Raw genomic sequence first — 20,888 nt, forward strand, 5'->3', positions numbered from 1 at the left:
GCAAAACAATTATCCACCATATATTGTTAAATCACTGCAGATACATGCAGCGATTGGTGGTCGTAGACACCAACAAAAAGAAACCTGAACAGGAAACTACTGGTGAATTCATCCCTGCCTCAGCACTAAAGCAACAGACCACAACAGGACTTTATGTTCCTTCATAATGAAATGTGAGTCATCCACACACACACACTGCAGCCACAACATTAAAACCACTGACAGGTGAAATGAAAACATTGACTATCTTGTTACACTGGCACCTGTTAAAGGGTGGGATATATCAGGCAGCGAGTGAACAGTCAGTTTATTAGTGTTGATGTGTAGGAAGAAGGAAAAAAAAAGGGGGCAATGTAGGAATCGGAGTGAGTTTGAGAAGGACCAGACTGGAGGCTGACCTGTGTGGTTTGATCCAACAGAAAAGCTACTGTAGCACAATTTCTAAAAAAAACCAAAATGCCCACAAGAGAAAAAGGTCACAGAACACAGCGCAGCGTGTTGGGCCACCACACAAAACACAACTACAATGTGCACGTGAGCTGTGGAACTGGACCACAGAGCAAAGAAAGAAGGCGGTCCAGTCTGATGAATCACAGCAGGATGTTCTACTAGAACACGGCAGTAGGTGAAGGCAGTGTGATCCTCTTTGGGTTCATGTGGATGTTACTTTGACACACGTGTAGCTGGCTGATCATTCATGGCAGCAGTGTTCCCTGATAGCTTTCCCATCGAGATCATGCTCCCTGCTACACTGCAGACATTGTTGAGGAATGGTTGGAGGAACATGACGGAGAGTTCAAGGTGTTGATTCGGCCTCCAGATTTTAATCCAATTAAGATCTGCTGCTAACGTCTTGGTACCGGATACCACAGCACACCTTCAGAGGTCTGGTGGAGTCATTGCCTTGGCAGGTTAAAGCTGTTTAAGGTGGCACGAGGAGGATCTACATAATATGAAGCAGGTGGTGTTAATATTGCGGTAGATCTGTGCGTGTACAGAAACCTAAAGAGAGTTAGTATGATGTGACATTGAATGATTTATGAGTTCCACCAGGAGTAATCGCTAATCAATAGAAATTCCTGACATGCTATATAGGAAATAAGAACAGCCTGCGCTGTCTTTCATAATGATTCTGAATAATTCAATGATATTGGCAGTGTTCCCTATTATCATTGACCTATACTTGAACCTAAACATGGTGCAGAATGAGGTGTTCTATTTTCTCAGCTCTGTTCAAGCTCCATTAACCACAGGAGAGGTGCTCTGGCTGCCTGCAATAATGCTGAATCTGGAGGGCAGATGAGAAGCTCACACCGGCGCTGAACCGTCGGCACCTCGACTCATCAGCACTCAGACAAATAAGCTGTTCTTGTTCAGCGCCTGCGATGCCGTCTCTTGCTCAGATTTTCACCGCGCACGGCCGCATGAACACACCGAAACACAAGCGTCAACTCCGGACAAAACGCAAATCAATAAACTCCTCCTTTCAAATGCATTAAGCAGCCCTCGCCTTGAGCGGGCCGGCTGCACAGCGAGTCCTAAGTGTTGGAGGTGTTTGTCCCGACAGAGAATCTTCCTTGATTGGTGAGGGCCGGCGGTGTCTCAGCCAGGACAGAGGCTGTGGAGGCATCGGGCAGCTCCTGGAGCTCTGGTAATGAGCCAAAGTAAATACGGAGAAATCATGTAACACGCAGCAGGAACCAGGGGGACACGTCAGGACAATGTGTCACAACTCGCACTGGATCAGCTTGGAGTCCATTTGTATCATTAATCAGTCTATCTGCATGAAGAGGATGGAGCTTGGACTGCAGAGAACAGCTTCTTTGTGGTAAATCATGACTTTTGACTACGTGTTTCATGCTTCACCTCTATCACGAGAAGTAAGAATACAGCGATAAACTGGGGCAAAAGGGAGGCGGAGGAGTGTCTTGAGGGGAGAGGGAGGTGAGGGATTGGGTGAGGGCGTTTACAGAGAGAAGTCAAGTCTCCTGAAGCATCCTCATTAATCAGGAGTTTGTGAGCCGGACAGCAGGAGACCTGGCATGGAGGCGGGTTAATGGAGTTGTGTTTATCTGACCTGCAGTCTCCATCTAACTGTCTCGCTTCCTCACATGTTCGCACAACAAAGACTCGTCCATTTAAAGTGTGTGTGTGTGTGTGTGTGTGCGTGTGTGTGTGTGTGTTTGGCCCAACAGCCTCAAACGAATGCTAATGTGGAGAACCGAGCAATTTGACTAATTCAAATGGGTGGTGTGGCAAAAATGGACAATTTGCTCCTCTCTGATCTCAAAGCAAACATATGGAGCAAAGTTTGGAGGAAACAAAGTTAAAGTTTGGACGAACGGAAATCAAAACGGGAGCCTAAACGGAGGAGTCGAGGGAGAGGGGACGGAGGGAGGAGATTAAAGCAAACGAGATAAAAGGAGGAAGACAAGAGGTGACAGTTCCGACTCCGGAGGCTCCACAGGTCACCTTTTAGCTTTAAAGCTGATCATAAGATAACAATGATCGCCGTGTAAAGGACGGGTATATCTGACTTAAGTTGTATGCACATAAACGTTCATAACCATAGATTCCAGATGTAAATTCAAGGCTAGGCTCTTAAGTTGTGGACTTTAAAACACTTCAGGAAACAAAAAAAAAAAACACTTGAAAATCCCTTTTCATAATTGTCCTACGCCTTTTTGATAAATTGTTTTCATCTGTCGTGTTCTCATGTTATCACTTATATTAACTCATTCGATAACTAGGCTTTTATGCAAAGTGCTTGTGGAGTAATTTAAATTACTGACAATTAGGTTGTTTAACAGGAAGGAGGTGATGATGGAGAACAGTTTTATGCAATAGAGCCCACAGAGCTGCTGGACTATTATTTTTCTTCGACAGAATTATTGTTATTCTCTCTCTCTCTCTCTCCTTTTTTTTTGTCCTTCCTGTCTGCCAATTTTCGCACAGTGGTCCTGTCAGCGGTGCCATGGCAACCACCTTAAGGTCAAGATTGTGATAATTAATTAACAGTTCTGTAAGTGTCGCAAGAAGAAGTGCTTCATGCGTTCTCTGCTACAAAATTTTCCAAATGTCTATTGTTTATTCCAGCTGCTAGGAATGTGTCTATTACATTATTATTACCGTGAAGATCCACTGGAAGCAAAACAAAAAGTATGACATCACCATAGCTCTTCCACTCTTTGTTCATAGCTGTGGGCGGCAGCTTGCTAATTAGCAAACAATGTGTGAATAAGACATCTATGACACTGTCTGACAGTTAACATGACATTTACCAAGAAGGACATTTTTTGTTTCATCATATTAGAAATCTTGCCATCAAGGAAAAGATGCACAAAAGAAAAATTACAGAAACTGCAACAGTAACCTCCTACACACAATGCTATGCAGAGCAGGTAAATAAACTAGATTTCTTGTCCCAGCACTGCACCAATGAACAGGGACGCACTTTACTTATGGATCCACGATAATATCAGCTTCATCATCGCTATCAGGTGACAAAAGTTTTAACCCTCTGAAATCAAAATCTACTGGCACGTTTAAAAGACACGTCTTTTTAAAAAAAAAAAAGAAAGAAAGAAAGAAAGAAAAAAAGACACTATTATTACTGTGTATATATATGCTGTAAAAACAAAAAAAAACTGAATTTGAATTTTGGTTTGTTGGAAAATTGACCAAATCTGAGGCAGAAAGTGTCAAAAATTCTTGAAAAAATAAACTGATAGCAGCAGATTCTGCAAAAACAAAACAGAAAATAAAAGAAAAAAAACTTTGAGCTCCTCAGTGCAAAAGGGAAGCCAAAAGTGACTCAGCTATGACAAGCAGTCATGTGACAACATTTCTGTAACTTTTTGAAATGAACTGGGCTGAACTACAGGCTGTGTTTACATTGTCAATGTTAGTCCCATTTTGCGGTAAAACAATAAGGTGAGTGCTCCCTGCTGTTAGCCATGACGGTGGCGTTTCCACAGAGGGGAAGAGATTTAAATAGCAGTAAAAAATTGTCTCACGGTGGATAACAATGTAAGAGAAGCAAAAAACCCCAAAACAAAACAACCTCAAAAATGAACATTAAAAGATGAACACCTGTCAGTTTCAAAATCCATCCATCCATCATCTATACACCACTTAATCCTCAATGGGGTCGCAGGGGGGCTGGAGTCTATCCCAGCTGACTTAGGGTGAAGGCAGGGGACACCCTGGACAGGTCGCCAGTCTATCACAGGGCTACACTTATAGACAGACAACCAAGCACACGCACATTCACACCTACGGACAATTTAGAATCATCAATTAACCTCAACATGTTTTTGGACTGTGTGGGAGGAAGCAGAGAACCCGGAGAGAACCCACGCTGCACGTGGAGAACATGCGAACTCCACGCAGAAAGATCCCGGATGTCCTCACTAGGACGCGAACTGGTGTCCTTCTTGCTGCGAGGCAAAGGTGCTAACCACAGAGCTACCTTACAGCCTCAGTTTGAAAATGTTACATGAAACTAAATATGTAGTTTTCTGATTTTCGCAGTACATTTGCCCATTTAAAAAACACTGCATTTTGCATCTGCACCTTCCTGTGGGCTATAAGAGTTGGTATAATATGTTAATTCTATCACAGAAGAGACTGAACGTTTGCTACGATTAGGCAGAAAAAACGTGTGAGTATATTAGATTTGTCTAAAATTAGTTGGCATATGGAAGCTGTGCTATAATCCAACATCGTGCATCTGTAGTCTTTATCGGAAAAGTTTGCAAATTCAAGCCTGCGAGAACCCTCTCTGTAAGATGCAGCACCATGAAAGTCATGTGGTAGGTAATTTTTGCTAATTTAATTGAATTATTAATTGAGTATGTACAGTAAACAATTTACTGTGAAAACAATTTAAACCAGCTAAACAAGTCACAGTCTGGCCTCCCTATATGTTATATTAATGTTCTTATATTCAAATGTATTACAGCTTTATTAACCATTTGAAACCAGCAGACGTGAGTAGCAGGCGATGATGGCAGAGGATGTCGACTCTTAACAGAACCATAACCATTGGACATCAGCCGCTATCGACACTCAAATTGATCACCTGTGCCATGAACTATGCCGAGTTCACTGTGATTGTGTGATCGTATTCAGAGGACATCAGCGCGAACGTTGGACAGTCCATCATATTAACAGCCTATTACTGCAGCTGCCACCGTCAGCAGAACGGCGCTACAGATGAAGACAGAGACGTGTGCCGACAGGCATCTTATGGCCTTAATCAGTCTTAATTGAGGTCAATGCAGCGTTATAATTTAGGAGGCTCTCTTCTCATTTATGGCTGCGGCCTTTGTTTGAGAGGACTGAGGTCACACCTGAAGATACTTGGAAAGGATTCGTGTGAAGGACAAAAACGATCACTTTCTCATTATAGTGCATGCAGAGATATTTACAGGAGATCAACAGGTTGGTGAGCATTAAAACCACCTGCCTAATAATGTGCAGGTCGACCTTAGACTTAAACAAACTTTAATGATCCACAAGGGAATTTTTATTTATATTTTTTTATCCCAAAGCTGTAATGGCATCTAATTCAGCTCAGCTTTGATCACACTGGCCAAAATATAAATGTGATGTGCAATATTTTGGTGGACAAACAGCAATAATAACCCAATCATGTGCAATAACAACTGCTACCCATACAAATCTTGTGTAATATAATGTTTGAGGTGCAGCACATAGCACCTAAACATTTTTGTTTATCTCTTTTGGATAGTATTTTACTAAATACAATCTTGTTTTTTATTCTGTAAATATACATTTTGCACTGTTATTGTTTTAATCTCTGTAAATACATTCTTTGTACTTCTACTACGCTCCTTACGCTGTAAAAGGTGAGCCATCCGAATTCGTTGTACTTGTGCAATGACAATAAAGGCGTAAGTATTCACAATAGCTCTGCCTGTCTGGTATGGGCACAGGACCTCTGGAGATATTGGATTAAAACTTTTGGGTCCTCTGGGTTGCAGGTAGGACCTCTTTAGAAGATTGTTTTTTAATGCTAATTCAGTACTTTGGGCTCTTAATGTCAAGTTCTTCAAACCTTTTGGAGATAGTCACTGACGTCCACATGAATGCAAGAACTCAAGACTTCCCAGCAGAACATCGCACTGTAACAAGATGACCAATGTTAATCCCTTAACCTGTCTGAGGCTTTAATGTACTGGCTGATACGTGTATCGTAGCAATTGACAATGACGGAAAAATGTTGTGTCTGTGTGTACTTGATATGTAAACAGAGTCAATGTGCTCCTGTTGATTCACTCCGTCACTGGCGCCTCTAACTCATGATCCAAAACTCTCCCAAAAATAATTTTAAAAAAAAGCAGCAAACGAAAAAAGGCTTTTATTCTCTCAGGAATGATTGAGCTCTACAAAGAAACGCTGTTTGTTTTTTTGCCTTTTTTTTTTTTTTTGACACCTCCACAGTCTTTACGGGGGGTTGAAAAAGTTAGTCTGCAAAGGCATTTTCACTTCAGAGAAGAACGCAAAGTTTAGCAGAAAGGAGGAGAAATAATAAAAAAAATAACTTCTTGGGACTAAAGAAATGTGGCAATTATTTCTCTGAGCTGAATAATTCCTGCTTCACCCCCCCAATGCAGGAGACTAACAACTCGCATCTCAATGGAAAGTCGACGCCACCCTTCCCCTCCCTCCTCACCGTCCTCCTCCACAGGCACTTTTTGCTCCACAATACATCTCTGCTGCTTTGTATTCCGCCCCACGCTCGGCGCTAAATGACAGAAACACACAGCAGATGAAATCGGAAAAGAGCGACAAGTGCGGATATATATGGCCTGGAGGCTCCATTCATGTTCCCGAGTCACATGGTCCAGGGACTTTTGGGGTTTTTAAACATGACAGAGTCAAGAGGCCAGTTAGAGCTCACTGATCCAAGACCAGCCTCTCATGGATATTAAAATGGACAAGGAGGTAAATTCATAAACGCCTCCCCGCGCTCAGGGAGAAGGAGCCATAATTCAGAATGCATAACAAGGCGGCGGGCAGTCAAAAGGAAAACCCTAAAATGAACTGTAAACGGGAAACAGATGGAAATCTTTAAAGGCTGAAGTTGACGATTTTTCAATATCAGGAGGTGAAGGAGCTTTTTTTTTTTTTTTCCTCTCAAAAAGACGAAGCTCATGCAGAATTTATCAGTTTTGAAGTTTGCATATTATTTGCCACATCCATTATGGGACTACAGAGAGGAAATTAGAGTAATGAGACAGCCCACTAGAACACTTCTAAAGGGAATTTACATAATAATCAAATTAATCTTCGCAGGAGAGGTCTCTTCAGGAGGACAGAATACTGCGAAGGTACAGACAAAACAAGAGAAAGACACTTTTTCCTAAAATCATGATTTCAGTGATTGTAAATCCAGGTTCAGAGTGTTTTCTGCTATATTACTTCCTAACATGATAGCAACCTGAACATGGGCTTAATATTGTTAATTTTCTTTAAATGAAGTTGAAAAGACATTACAACCAAATTATGCACCTCTTCAGTATCTCAGAAATAACTCTTTAGCACTCTGTTACTTTTCTTTTTTCATAAAGCGACGCATACGCTGATATATCTGCGGTACGATGCTGGTATCACCGGTTAGCTGGACTCCTGTAGGGATCCCTGTTGGTACTTAAACAAACACAATAAGAGTATAGTAACCAAACAAGCACGCTCTGCTGCTCACGGCACTGAGAATATTCAATTAAGCCCAGAAAATGCCAATATTTAACAAGCCCCGAAGAGCTAGAAAAGGCGAGGCTGGTCATATTCTGTATTCTTATTACTGTCAAGTTCTATAAAAAGACCAGCAATAAATCAGCCGTAATGGATTGTATTAACAAATATTTTCCGAGTATACAAAGTCTTGAACGTCTAACTCCTCTGTGGCGTTTCTCTGATTACTGTGTAGTTTATTTAAATTTAATCTCACGTACGCCGTTGCTGAAAATACCCACAAGGGCATGCAATTTGTATAAATCTTTGTCTTAATTTAAGCTAAATGGATCTAGGACAAGGAGGTGTTCCTTGCTTTAGACAGTCTCTGATACATGGGAACCAGGTTTTATTTTTACCAGTTTAACCTGTTGATTTGTATGATAAGTTCTGCATTTTGGACAGAGTGGGGGTCTCAAGTAAATGCATTGCTGTGGTGTTTTTTAACTAACGTTCTTCCACCTCAATCCACTAACATTGTGTGTTTTTTGAACCATTTCTTTAGGTTTATTTAAATATAACTGGCAAGTCTAAGTCATTTTGAAAATGCAGCAGACTTTCAGCATCTTGTTCTCTATTTAATATTGATTACTGTCATGTTCTATATGATATTTAAAATAGTTTTTTGGTATTTCATAACTCCCTAGTGTACGAGGAGTATGTTCATGGGGGTCAGAGTCGGAGCCACTTCCTACTTAAGTTAGCTTCTGGCTTTGTACCAAATTATTTGCCCGATGAAGGTCTAGCACCAATAAATGTGTCTTTGCAAGTGTGTGGGAGTCCTATTGCATGTTTGCTATAAATTATTGTCTAAAATAGTCCTTAACAAATCTGCTATTTAGCCCTGTTTGACTATTGTTTGTCATAACTGCAGGTGCTTTTAAAAAAAATTAATTAGCATTCAAAAAACAAATGGGCTTCAAAAGGGAAGAGATGTTAAATATATATCTATCTTTTATAGCCCGAGGATCCTGTCTATATCATGATATGCATATTACACAAATGTATCACCCAGTTGGAACGGCTCCAATCTACAGACAGTAGCTGCTTACATGCCGATGTGGAAGCTACAGCAGACCTGAGCAACTTGGTAACTACAGACACTCAGGCAGGTGGCAATCCACCGCTGAGGTAGTTATCTGGAAGCTCACATTACAACGCCTGCAGCAGTCGAAGCTCCCTGACAAGAGAGCTTCGATGCATCATTCTGTATTAAACAACTTCAGGGTGGGAAGTGAAGAAAAGAGCAGCAAAAGCCTCCATCATCTCAGCTTGATCTTCTCCCCGGCTGTCGCAGGGAAGTTGTCAGGATCCATCTCAGAACACCAGACGCCCTTTGGCTCACCCACACACACACACACACACACACACACACACACACACAAACACATGCACGTGTCGGCATCTGCACTCAAAAACAAGCACATATGCGCACACCCACGGAGGAGCAGCGACACACAAAGTGCACAGTTGTATGCGAGACACATTTAGACGCACACACACACAGCTACACTAAGCAGTCTGTCATTCAGCGCCGCAGAGACACATGTATTCTTCATAAGTCCTACTCTTGTGATTGTGTGTGTTGGCCTACAGCTGCTCTAGCTCCTGAAAGCCCCTCACATCCACACCTGGTGTACTGCTGCCTGATCTATGATTTACCACCATCCTGACACACCACCAGATCACACAGTTCCAAATACATTGCTTGCCATTTGGATCTCAAGCAACACACAGCTTCATTTCAGTTTAGCTCTTAGCTGCTCTTATTTTAACTGTGAAAACACTGAAACCTGCGTAAGTCGGATCCACTCAACATCCTTCGAGCGCCATTCTCAACCTTTTCAAACTCCACCTGTTAAACATAAAGAGGCGAGTCGAAAGCCGCTCACTGTGCCTTTACATTCACGGGAGAGTATCTGCAGAGCTGTTTTTGTCGAGCACAGAAAATGAGATTTGTCACATTCTAAGTAAAGCCATCTCCTGATTAGTGTGACAACAATGCCGCCCACCTTTTAAGCTTGTCTTGTATCTCACTCGTACAAATGGAGACCAGCTTCTAATGATGCGCGACAAGATTATTTATCTGTGAAAAATCTGATTTTATAGTCCCAAAATAGGATGTGACTTTTTTTTAAAACTACCCCTCTTGTAGTAGATCGACCAATTAAGTACCAAATGTCTTCTTTGGCAGCTGCAGGTAACCTTACAAGCTACCTTGGCAGAGAAACAATCAGAGTTTATCTACTGTCTAAAATCTGTTTGGGTAAGAAAGCTGTAACAACAGCAGGTACATTTTAGAATATATGTTTCAGGAAAATACAGTCTTTGCTCAGAAGACAGGAGGTGCACAAACAAGGACTTGGAAGCTAAAACGTTAGAGAAAGCACACTGCAATTCTTCAATTACACGTTTTAAAGACTCCCGCTGGTGAAAATAGTGTTTTTTTGATTTGCTGGAAGACACAGTATGAGCAAAATAAACACCATGGCTGAACATTTCCACCTTCAGACTAACTGTAGTGTGCTGATGACAGTCTCAAAAACATGCATTTAGATGTTTGGAGTTTCAAACCTAACAAACCAATGCTCTCAATTTGCAGGGTTTTCTGTATCATTATTCTTCATCAGAATGGGGTTTTCAAACATCCATCCATCCATCCATCCATTATCTATACACCGCTTAATCCTCACTAGGGTCGCGGGGGGGCTGGAGCCTATCCCAGCTGACTCAGGGCGAAGGCAGGGGACACCCTGGACAGGTCACCAGTCTATCACAGGGCTACACTTAGAGACAGACAACCAAGCACACTCACATTCACACCTACGGACAATTTAGAATCACCAATTAACCTCAACATGTTTTTGGACTGTGTGGGAGGAAGCCGGAGAACCCGGAGAGAACCCACGCTGCACGGAGAGAACATGCGTTTTCAAACATGTATGGCCAAATAATTGCAGCGTTACAACTTGCCGCTGTGTAGCTGAGAGTAGATTTACAGCGTTTGAGGAGAGTTGAAGGAGAGCTGGTGTAAAGAGCTGCAGCAAGTGAGGAGGAGGGAACAATGTCATTCAATAACGTCCCAAGAAGTAAGTTTGATCCACAGAAATGTGTTTTTTTGAGGCTAAATCAATGACCAGAGAAGAACTTTACATGACTCAAATCACCTCAGTTTTGTAAATCACAACAGTATCCCAGAACTACAACAGTGTTCATCAGCCTCGCTCTCAAAAATATCAACATGCTTCCAGCTTAAGAAAGCAGCAAATAAAGCAGTCAAAGAAAGCCATGTGAAGACATTAGCTTGCCCTGCGGGAACATTTAATTGGCATTTTCCATCATTTTCACAAGACTTATCCACAGATTAATCCATATTGAAGGTTACTTAACACTTCCCATGGCGGGTTATGTGTCATGTAAATGTTTTGAGTACTGCTTCTTCCATCAATACAAGCTGGTTTCATGACCCGGCTTTCGCGCTCATCCCCGAGGGCCTCTGAGCCCGACGGCTGTCCGGGTCAAACAACATTTTTATCCACCTGTGCTGGCAAAAACGACCCAGAAGGCAGGATCAAGACAGAGTTGTAAGGCAGCAGCTGTCAGTAGCCTTGTAGCAATCAGAAGAACTTGGCAGAGGAGGATGAATGTGAAAACCATGAATATGTATGAGGGGCTGAGAATATATCTCTTATTCACTCAAACAAACCGAGTGGAAGGAATACGTGTCTGCGATGCATCAATAATTGCAGCCGTTTGTCGCTTTGAACAACAAAACTTACAGAGAAACTGAGAACTGGTGGCAAAGGTCCTGAGTTTGCACCGACAAACACGCATGTATTCTCAAATGTACTCCGCCGAGCACACAAAGACACATGCAGCCGCTTATACGGATGACTGAGCTCGGTTTACTTATGATTTGCTTCCTTGTGTGAAAGCTGCAGAGGCAGAAGAGAAGCAGATGACACGCTGTTCTCTCTGCCGTGGGCCTAAATTATTATATCAAACTCTGTCACACCGCCAACTCATAAAGCCGAGGCTAAATTACAATGGGAAGTTTTTCCTTCTTTGTGCACAATGTGTCAATTGCGTTGGAACCAAATTTTCCCACTGTCCGCCTTTTATCTGCAGCATCTGCAGGGCTTGGAATAGATTTTTGAAAACAATGGCGCCTCTGGCTTTTGGGAGGTGAGAGAAACCTGCAGGGGGACAGAAAGCCTCTGGATCGAGCTAAAACTTCATTCAGACTTTCGCTGACAGTAATAAGGAACACAAAAGAAATATTTAAGTGGTATTATCCTAACCCTGTGACACTGAGGAGGCGCAGAACATGACGGGATGCAGAAAATTGGAGCAGAAAATGAGGGAATCAATGCATTTATGCTTTGAAACAGTTCCAAAGCAAAAGCAATTTTAACTCACACTCTTTTATCTATCTACCCTATTTATCTACTCAGGTCTTACCTGTGCAGTAAAATGTGAGGAAGAAGAGCAGCAGGCCGCAGACCAGGTTCCCCAGGAAAGTGACGACTCCGCAGGTGATGCCTTCAGGTACCGGGTACACAGTCTCAATGAAGAGCTCCAGGAATATCGGCACACTGCTGTTAATAAAAATGCCGACCAGGATGCAGGAGGTGTACAGGATGGCTGCGAAAGGGGGAAAAAACAAACAAAATTGGAGCAAAATAAGTCACAGTTTAATCGAGAACTTTGATGAAAGAGGGTATCAAAACCCATCTGAGCAGTTCTTTTTAAAAAAAGATGGCATTCTGGTCAAGTTTATGGAACATCAGTGGTGATTTATTCCACCTTCGCTGCTTCTTTTTCCACCATTTGTCCTCAGCAGCAGTAAGATTTATGACAAACCCTCATCCTGAAACAACATTTCATTTAGGAAACCATCCCTTAAGGTGGCAATTTACGACAAACACAACCAAAATGTTGTACGTGTGTTGAAGGAAAATGGCCGGTTTGCAACCCAAACAAGAGGTCACATCTCCCCCCTGAGTCCACCGCCGGCTTCACCTGGTCTGCAGCGTCACGGGATTAGTCGTATTTGTCAGTTCTGTCATTCGAATGGTGATCTTCTGGCTTCCTATATTATTGTAATGTTCCTATTTAATGTGCTCAGTGTCAGGAAGGTCTCAAACAAGAAGTGATACAAAGAGCTGTAAAAGTAAAAATCAATAGTAATGTGGTGATGATTAGATGCTAAATTATCTATTTGTTCATTTTATGCTGAGGCGTTCTTCTTTTCGACTAGCTCAGCATGTTTGTGGGCAGGTTGCATAAGGCTCCAAGAAAAGGGGTCAGAGGAAAAGGTTTGAGGTCCAAGTGAGGAGATGTGTTTCTGTCTCTAGAGGGCTTTTTGTCTTTGAAAACTTGGTATCAGCATTTCTTATATGGTAAAGAAAACTGACCATGAGGTTAAACATACAGAACTATGTATAATGGCCAATGAAAAGGAATTTCTGCTCACTATAAAAACTGATTTGTGCTTCTCCTTTGAGAATCTGGGCAGCATTCTGGTAATGTCTTTATACTGTACACAATATTAAATTTACCAACAACCTAGCAAGGTGTTTGTTTTGTCATTCAAGGTAATAAGAGTCATGGCAGTATTTCAAAGCCAACCTGAATAAATGCAGAAACTAAACTATGCAGAAATTCCATTAAAATCTAGAAGTATTTGATCAAAGATTACCTAGAAGAAATACAATTCTGAGTCACACTTTCTGTATTTGACAAATTTATAACATTTATAACTCTTCATGAGACTGTAACTTCCTCCCAGTCTGGTATGGAGCGTCTCAAGCATTTTCTTTTGCAGTATGTTGCTGTTTTTAGTTTTCCTGCACCGTGTATTAAAAAACTACACATTTCACAGATTCTACAGTAAATTCAAAATCTAATTTCTTATTCTTTTTGTCAAAATGCACAGGTGTCCACATAGCAAACAGCTCGTCTCATTCCCTCCTCTTGCATGTTGAGAATGTCAGCGTCCATTGCTGGTTGCAGCTGCCCTGATTTGTGTGAAGTTCTGGGTCGAACTGGAAGGAAAAAAAATGTAATTTGGGGAAGTGCATTTTTCATTTAAAATCACGATATGCTGACTGGGTTAATTCATTTCCCACAGTCAACCTCGCAAAGGTTTATGTGCTTCATATAACAAGCAATCAGACAAACTTTCAGTATGTTTTGGCCGTTTAATGTTCTCATCGCAGCTGCAGCCCTCGACTGGACCCAAAGTAAAACGTGTGAATGTGTGCTAGAGTGGATGTGCAGAGAGATTAAGCCATCACCTCTGGAGCATCACGGCACCCTCCATCTCCCTTATCACAGCAGATTGGTCCAAATGAGCTCCCCATTAGCCTGCACGTCCCTTTAATCACAGTGCCTCTGAGGGCCCTCACGTGTCCGCCTGACTGCCTGGCTGTGACGAGGAATCTGGGCGCCGCTCAGCAGCCATCAAAGGCAAGCCGTCTCCCTGGCTTGTCTTTACTCAATCCTAATGAAGCACTTATATCAAACGGCTCAACTGCTGCACTTTTCCCCTCACGGCACTACGTTCCACCAGCTCCCAAAAGGTGGTGGGAGATCTCTTAAAAGGAAGAGACGTGGTGATCACAGCAGCAAGAGAACACGAGATATACCTCAGCGGTCTGAAGAGACGACTGTGTTTTCTCTAGAAATGACTGTGTATGCTGGAGGTTGTATTTCAGTTGCACACTAGAGTAGAGTGTAGTGCTTTGTTGCATGGCATTTTCCGATCTCCATCTTTATCTACTATAGCAAATCTAATTAAATCTGCTTAAACTGGTTTATATGTTTATGCCGTATTATTCAGATGGTTAATGTTTTCAAATCCAGAATCAGGCTTTGCAAAAGAGATTGGGGTGGGGGGGCATTACTCATATTTGGCTTGTTTCATGTTCGCATGTGTCTCAAAACACCACATGCTGCTTTCAATCACGTGGAGACAGCTTGAGGAAGTCAAGGACGTTGGATACAGCAGGACCACAGAAAAACACACAACAAAGTCCAGCAGTCTGCGGGGTCTGTGAAAACTTTCATGCAAATTATTTAAAGGGTTTTTTCCCCTCAACTGACTGGTCACTTGTTCACAGAGACCGGAGATTACACTCATCTGTGTGAGAGCGCGCTGCTGCTCGTCCCACACTGGGATAATAAGGTGTTTTGGCAGATTTTGTTGCAGTATCACGCCACCCCTCTTGTACGAGATGCCAGGTGGAGGTTGGAGCCCGGCTGCTGCTGACTGCCAGTGTCTGGGATGAGAGGGACGTGAGCTAGATCGAGAGCAGTTCCAGGGAGCGAGAGAATGATGATGGATGATGATGACTAGAATCAGTGGCTTTGAGTGACATGCTGGTATGCTTATTGGTTTGGCGTAGGAAAAGGCAGCTAAGGCCACTAATGTCCCTAATGGGTTTATCGCTGTCATCTACTCGCGGATTGGTTGCTGAATATGTACCAAAACTGCACTGATTCTGTGTCTTCTTTTAATATTTTGACACAAACACCTGAAATTAAAGTGTTTGGTTTCACCCTCAGAACCCAGAAACCTGCTGGTAGGTTTGAAAGGCGTGCTGTTTTAACAAATCACCACAGTTACACCATTTGCTAGAGCTAATCTGTAAAACCAGTGACAGTCATTGAATTCTGAACTTGACAACAGTTATTGAACTATTTGTCTGTGGTGTGTAGTTTGATTGAGAAACGCAAACACATCTAAGATTAAAATCAGTTAAAAATAAACTGTTTGCTTTAACCAGATTCTGTAAAAAAGAAGAAACTCTGCACTTTTCGGCACAACTGGGAACTAATAGTCATGTGGCAAAAAATCAGGACGTTTTGCCAGAACCAGCCTGACCTGCAGGCTGTGTCTGCATAGAGCAGAGATCTCCGACTCCGGTCCTCGTGAGCTACTGTCCTGCAGGTTTTAGATGCTTCCGTACTGCAACACACCTGACTCACATTAATGGATCATTAACGGACTTGTGTAGAACTTGACAACAAGCTGCTGGAGATCCATTAATGTGAGTCAGGTGTGTCGCAGTACATAAACGTCTAAAACGTGCAGGACAATAGCTTATGAGGACCGGAGTTGGAGATCCCTGGCATAGAGCAACCAACTGAAAACTGGAAACAAATTAAAAATGTAAGTAGTAAAATATCTATAGTATGGAGAGCCATTTTTTGTAGTATCGGTAACACATGTGGTCACTTAAAAAAAAATGTTTACAGGATGATTTCTGTTTTTTTTTGTAAAATGGGTAATCAAATAAATTCAAATTTTGTATTTGCTTTTCTGTGATTTATAGCATTGTAACTTTTGTATGGTGTACAACAGGCATTTTTGAGTTCTCTCTCCTTCTAGCCATGGCTGTGCTGTTTCCATAGAGTTGTTGGACTTTATATTACAGTGAAAAATAAGCCCACATTGAGAAAAATGTGACAAAAGCAAAAAACACTCTTTACTGTGACTTTAAGCTTTCAGTGTGTTTGAGAGCATTTGTATTCCACTTTAAATGAAAACCGCATGACATCTTTTTATGTATTTCTAGCTGTGGTGCTACCTACAGATATATCGTAGGCAGAGTCACCTTGGCGGTAACGCTGCTGTGAACCTACCTGCAGTTGCGGGGAGGTGGGTAACTCTGCTCAGACAAGTGAGTGTGAACCAGGTGGAAGCCAGTGAAGCTCCTGCCAGCATCAGCACCAGAATCAGCTTCAGCATCCCGCGGATAGAGTCTGCGAATCTGAGGGTGGGGAGGGGAGAAAGGACGAGCGTAAGTATATAAAAACGTCTCGTGCAAAGTAAAATATGTTGTAGAGACCGATCCAAAAAGAAACACGATGCAAAAAAACAGATAAGATTACTGAAGCGAGTAAAGACAGCTGCTTGAGAAACTAGAGGCATCATTCATAAACACAACGAGCAGCTACGCAATTTCTCAATGTCTGCTTCTTCTGTGACTTGTGTCATAATCTATTATTGCAGACATGCATTGTTTCACATAAAGGCTAGATCATTTCCTTCTCCCGCTTGTTTTTGAGTGCGTCAGTTGTACTTGTCATTACACAAGGAGTATTCCAAGAGCTGATTCAATTTGTCTCACCAGCTAAGCAGGCAGACTTGAGATGCACATTGTATTATATTGTGGAAGACAAGCCATCGGGCCATTCCCAAAACTCTCCCGAGCTCTGTGGTTTCTCTTTGTAGCCCTTTCTAAACCCTCATAGTTCATTAGCTCGTCTCGGCTCCTCTGGGTATGCATATGTATGCTTGGGAAAGATTAGATGAAGCTACAGAGGCCTGTAGCGAAGACAGACACTAATTACTTTTGTTTTGTTGCTCACAGATGCTTGAGAAAACAGGGCTGAACTTGACAATGAACTTAATGCAAGAATAAAAAAGACGCGTTGGAAATGGTTGATGAGTTCGGCTAGGTTGTGAAGTTCTGTCAGCGTGCTAGGGGCCAGGGGAAGCTGGAAAGCATCCTTTGGACGGATAATGAGAACGTCTTCACTCAGAATGTTCCGGATGGGCGTTTTTCGATGACAATACCATCTCTCGGGATTTCACAAGCTGTCATTCACGCTCTCAGTACATTATCTCCATGTTCGCAGGACATCAGATACATTCTGATTTTCCGTCTTTGGACTTTTGATCACTGTGACAGACTTGTGAGGGGCACAACCTGATGAATTCTGTTGGTCTATTGTGGAAAATGGAACCGAAGCCTTCATATTTTTGTTTACAAGAATGAGGCGGTTGCACTGGAAAAGGCAGTCTAGTCAGAAGGCCAAGCGCTGGCCACTACACAGGGATCTCATTTCTCTGCCCACAGCTACACCCCTGAAATCTGCATCACCCATCTGCCACTGACTGGCTCGCGTCCACAACCCTTCAACCACTCCTGCTGCCAGAGAGGGGAGAAATCCTTCGCCTGAACCCAGCCAAGCCCTCATCTCTTTGCGGAGAGGATCACAGGCTACTCCCCTGCATTATGTCCAATCTGATCCTCCGGGTAGAAATGCCATAAGTAGCTTATTTCCTGCACTCCACCTCTGGATCCTGAATCCACTTGATAAAGAGCTTGGTCACTGATTGACAAAACACGTCACAAGTGAAATATCTGATTTACGTTAGTGAGCAGCGTTTTCAAGCCTGTGAAAATCACTGGCTTACAGCGAACCAGCAGCAGTAAAAATACCCTATTACTTTAATCTGTATGTTTTTAAAGGGTAAGGCCAGCAATGTTCTGTGTTGTCTTTACTGTCAAAAAAAATTCTGTGAAGTCCAAATCCAACACTCGATTCTCCCCAAAACAAATAAAGCCTGTGTAGTCGAAGCCTGACATACAGTACCTTACTTCTCTGTGCCACACATCTCTATTGATGTCCAAAACGAAATAAAAACACAACAGAGAGCCATATTGTCACACTGGATGAAATGTTCCTACAGTACCCTCAACATGGTAAGTGTTGATTATTGTAAGTCAGTCCCACTTTTATATTGTAGTCCTGCAACCACAAATACTTGTGAAAACACTAAATATGTAGGAATCAGTAGGTGAAAATAGTCCAACAAAGGTCATATTCACTTATATTCTAGCAGCCTTTGTTATAAACTAGTGTCCAACTGTTCACAGAAATTACTGTAAGTCTTCTAAACTAAAAAAGCATGTTATAAAATGTAAAATCAGAAAGAATCATCAGATTTTTAAATGCAGATAGCATTTGAGCTACTCATCTCTGACATACTCTTCTGTTGGGAAATTTAACAACATCTAAGCTTCAAATGTTGACAGTTCATCAAAATAACTTTGTTTTACATGTCCCATTTAAAAAACTGCCAAAACTATATCGTTGACTCCAACTAGATGGTGCAAAAGAGAAAAAATCCTGAACTTCTTTGTGCGACCACAAAGCTATGAGTGAGTTCGCTGCAACCAAAACTCAAGGGTCACAAATTCAAGGAGTTTTTGGCTGAACTGGACTGAACTGCAGGCAGTGTTTACACAGAGTCGAGAGGAGACAAGTATGGAAATGAATTCACTAAGCAAGCAGCCCCCAGTATTGGTAACACCTGTAGGCACTTGGAAATCTTTAAGATTTATGACATCATAACTTTTATTGACTTATACTTGTGTATATGAATGCTATATTGCTCAAAATACATTTTTGAGTTCACTCTCTACTCCAAAATATGGTTGTGCTGTCTCCATAGAGGTGCAGGACGTTATACTGCAGTGAAAATGAGCCTACAGTAAGTCAAAATGAAACAGGGAAATAACGCCTAGAACCTGCTTGGAGGTTCAGAGGGTTGAAGATTCACATCTTGTTCCTTAAAAGAAAAGAACAGCTTGCACAAACAGCGTAGGGAAGTTGCTCTTTTCATGGGATCTGTTAAATAAGATTAAGAAAGCAGAGTATCATTTTGAATTAAAAAAAAAAAAAACACGTTGCAATAAAGGCTTGCATGTCTCTAGTAATGTAATTCAGAGCTCTGTTACACTACTTATTGAGTAAAGAGGGTCATGTCAGCTCATGAGGTAATGTCAGAATTAAAAGCCTATCTTTTACACTCCTCTAACAGGATTTATTGGCCATAAAGATAGCATCATTTAAGTCATGTAGAATCAGATCCCATTTTCTGCTCTTCAGTGCCTGCAGGGAATGATGAAATATCATCATTAGTATGATATTATCATTCGGGCCTGCCTAGATTTTTAGTGAGGGACATGCAGCAAATAACCAAACAGACGGTATAATATGATGACCAACATGCAATCACAGATCGTTCCTGTTTGCAGGCAAAACAAATTAGGCAGTGGCTGATACTCATTTGTGTTTGCTCTATCTCATCTCATTAAGCTGGAGTATTGTCTAGCTCAGACCTCCGTGATGAGAAGGAGAATAACCTGGTTGTGTTTTCTGCCACCTCCCTCTAACTCGCCCTCTTTCCCCCCCTCTTTTCTCGGGGCTTGTAATGGGAAGATAACGAGTGAAGCTTGTTAGTTATTCTTTCCACCCTCCTCGATCTGTGGAGGGAAAAAAAAAAAACATGCAATGTGCCACTGTCATCCAATCAGCTTCTGTCTGGGACACACAATTAAAGAGATGCCAGATTGTTTGTCAAATGTTTTCATGACGAGTGCCACACCTCGGAGCATCCACCACCACTAATTGAACCTGCTGCATCAATGTCCCTGCCATTCAACTATCCACTGGCAAACCAACACAGGCAATAAAATGTGTGCAAGCATTTTTTTTTTTTGTCTTTTTAGCTCAGGGCTACGGCTACTCCCCCAAGAAATTTAGCTTTGCAGGAGTATAAGCCACTTAAAATGTGAAACTCCAATACCTGCAGCACAAAAAGCACTTAAAGGAGCATTTTCTGCTCCCAGTAGCTATCTGTGCTCAGCACTGGCACAGCACTTGGCTGACTGGAGCGAGAGGGACAGCTACTGGCATATAATAAGTTTCATCTCGACATTAACATCTTAAGGGCTGCTAGTGGGTGAGACAAGGGACAAAGATTGTTCTCTGCTCAGTTCATTACCACAAGCTTTCCTGGGAATGTATCTAATGATGCCACGTTGCGGCAAGTTGATAAAGAATGAGGGAGAAAAAGCAGGAAGGCGGCGTTTAGTTTTTAGGGGATGCAGAGAGAATGTGGTTAATTAATGAAATTAAAGATAAAGTTTAATTTCTTGTTTCAGCACTTGTAAAACATTTCTTGTATCAAAGGGCCCCAGTTGTACTGCATCAAGGGGCTAAACTCCCAAAGGACGTCACAATCAGCAATACTTAATGAGAATAGCAGCTTCCTCTTATGTAAGACTCAGCAACAGCAATCACATGACAACAGGTCCTCACTTTGGATTACACAGACGTAAAAATACGATATGGAGGTGTGAGGTTGAAGTCAAACAAAAGACCTGACTTTAAATGAATGAGATAATGGTATACCTGTAAGCAGTAAGATATGAAACTTTGATTTAGACAATGTTATCCAGATTTTCACTCAAAGGAGGCATTTTTCGCACCCAAATTCCCAAAAAGCTGGACTCAAGTTTTAAAGTGGGTGAAGAAAACAGGAA

The 20,888-nt window shown here is 41.9% G+C and overlaps 1 protein-coding gene across 1 annotated transcript in view; it reads right to left on the bottom strand.

Moving 5' to 3' along the window:
- Window positions 1-20,888, bottom strand: part of slc49a4 (solute carrier family 49 member 4) — a 56,127-nt gene that overhangs the window by 2,167 nt on the left and 33,072 nt on the right. Inside the window, exons 7-8 of the mRNA XM_008301875.1 lie at window positions 16,411-16,538; window positions 12,223-12,405 (exon numbers count right to left, since the gene is read on the bottom strand). Of these exons, the coding sequence (XP_008300097.1) occupies window positions 12,223-12,405; window positions 16,411-16,538 (311 nt within the window). The remainder of the gene's footprint in view (window positions 1-12,222; window positions 12,406-16,410; window positions 16,539-20,888) is intronic.

Source organism: Stegastes partitus, unplaced genomic scaffold (genome assembly GCF_000690725.1).
Source record: "Stegastes partitus isolate 25-593 unplaced genomic scaffold, Stegastes_partitus-1.0.2 Scaffold1724, whole genome shotgun sequence".
Classification (NCBI taxonomy): domain Eukaryota; kingdom Metazoa; phylum Chordata; class Actinopteri; family Pomacentridae; genus Stegastes; species Stegastes partitus.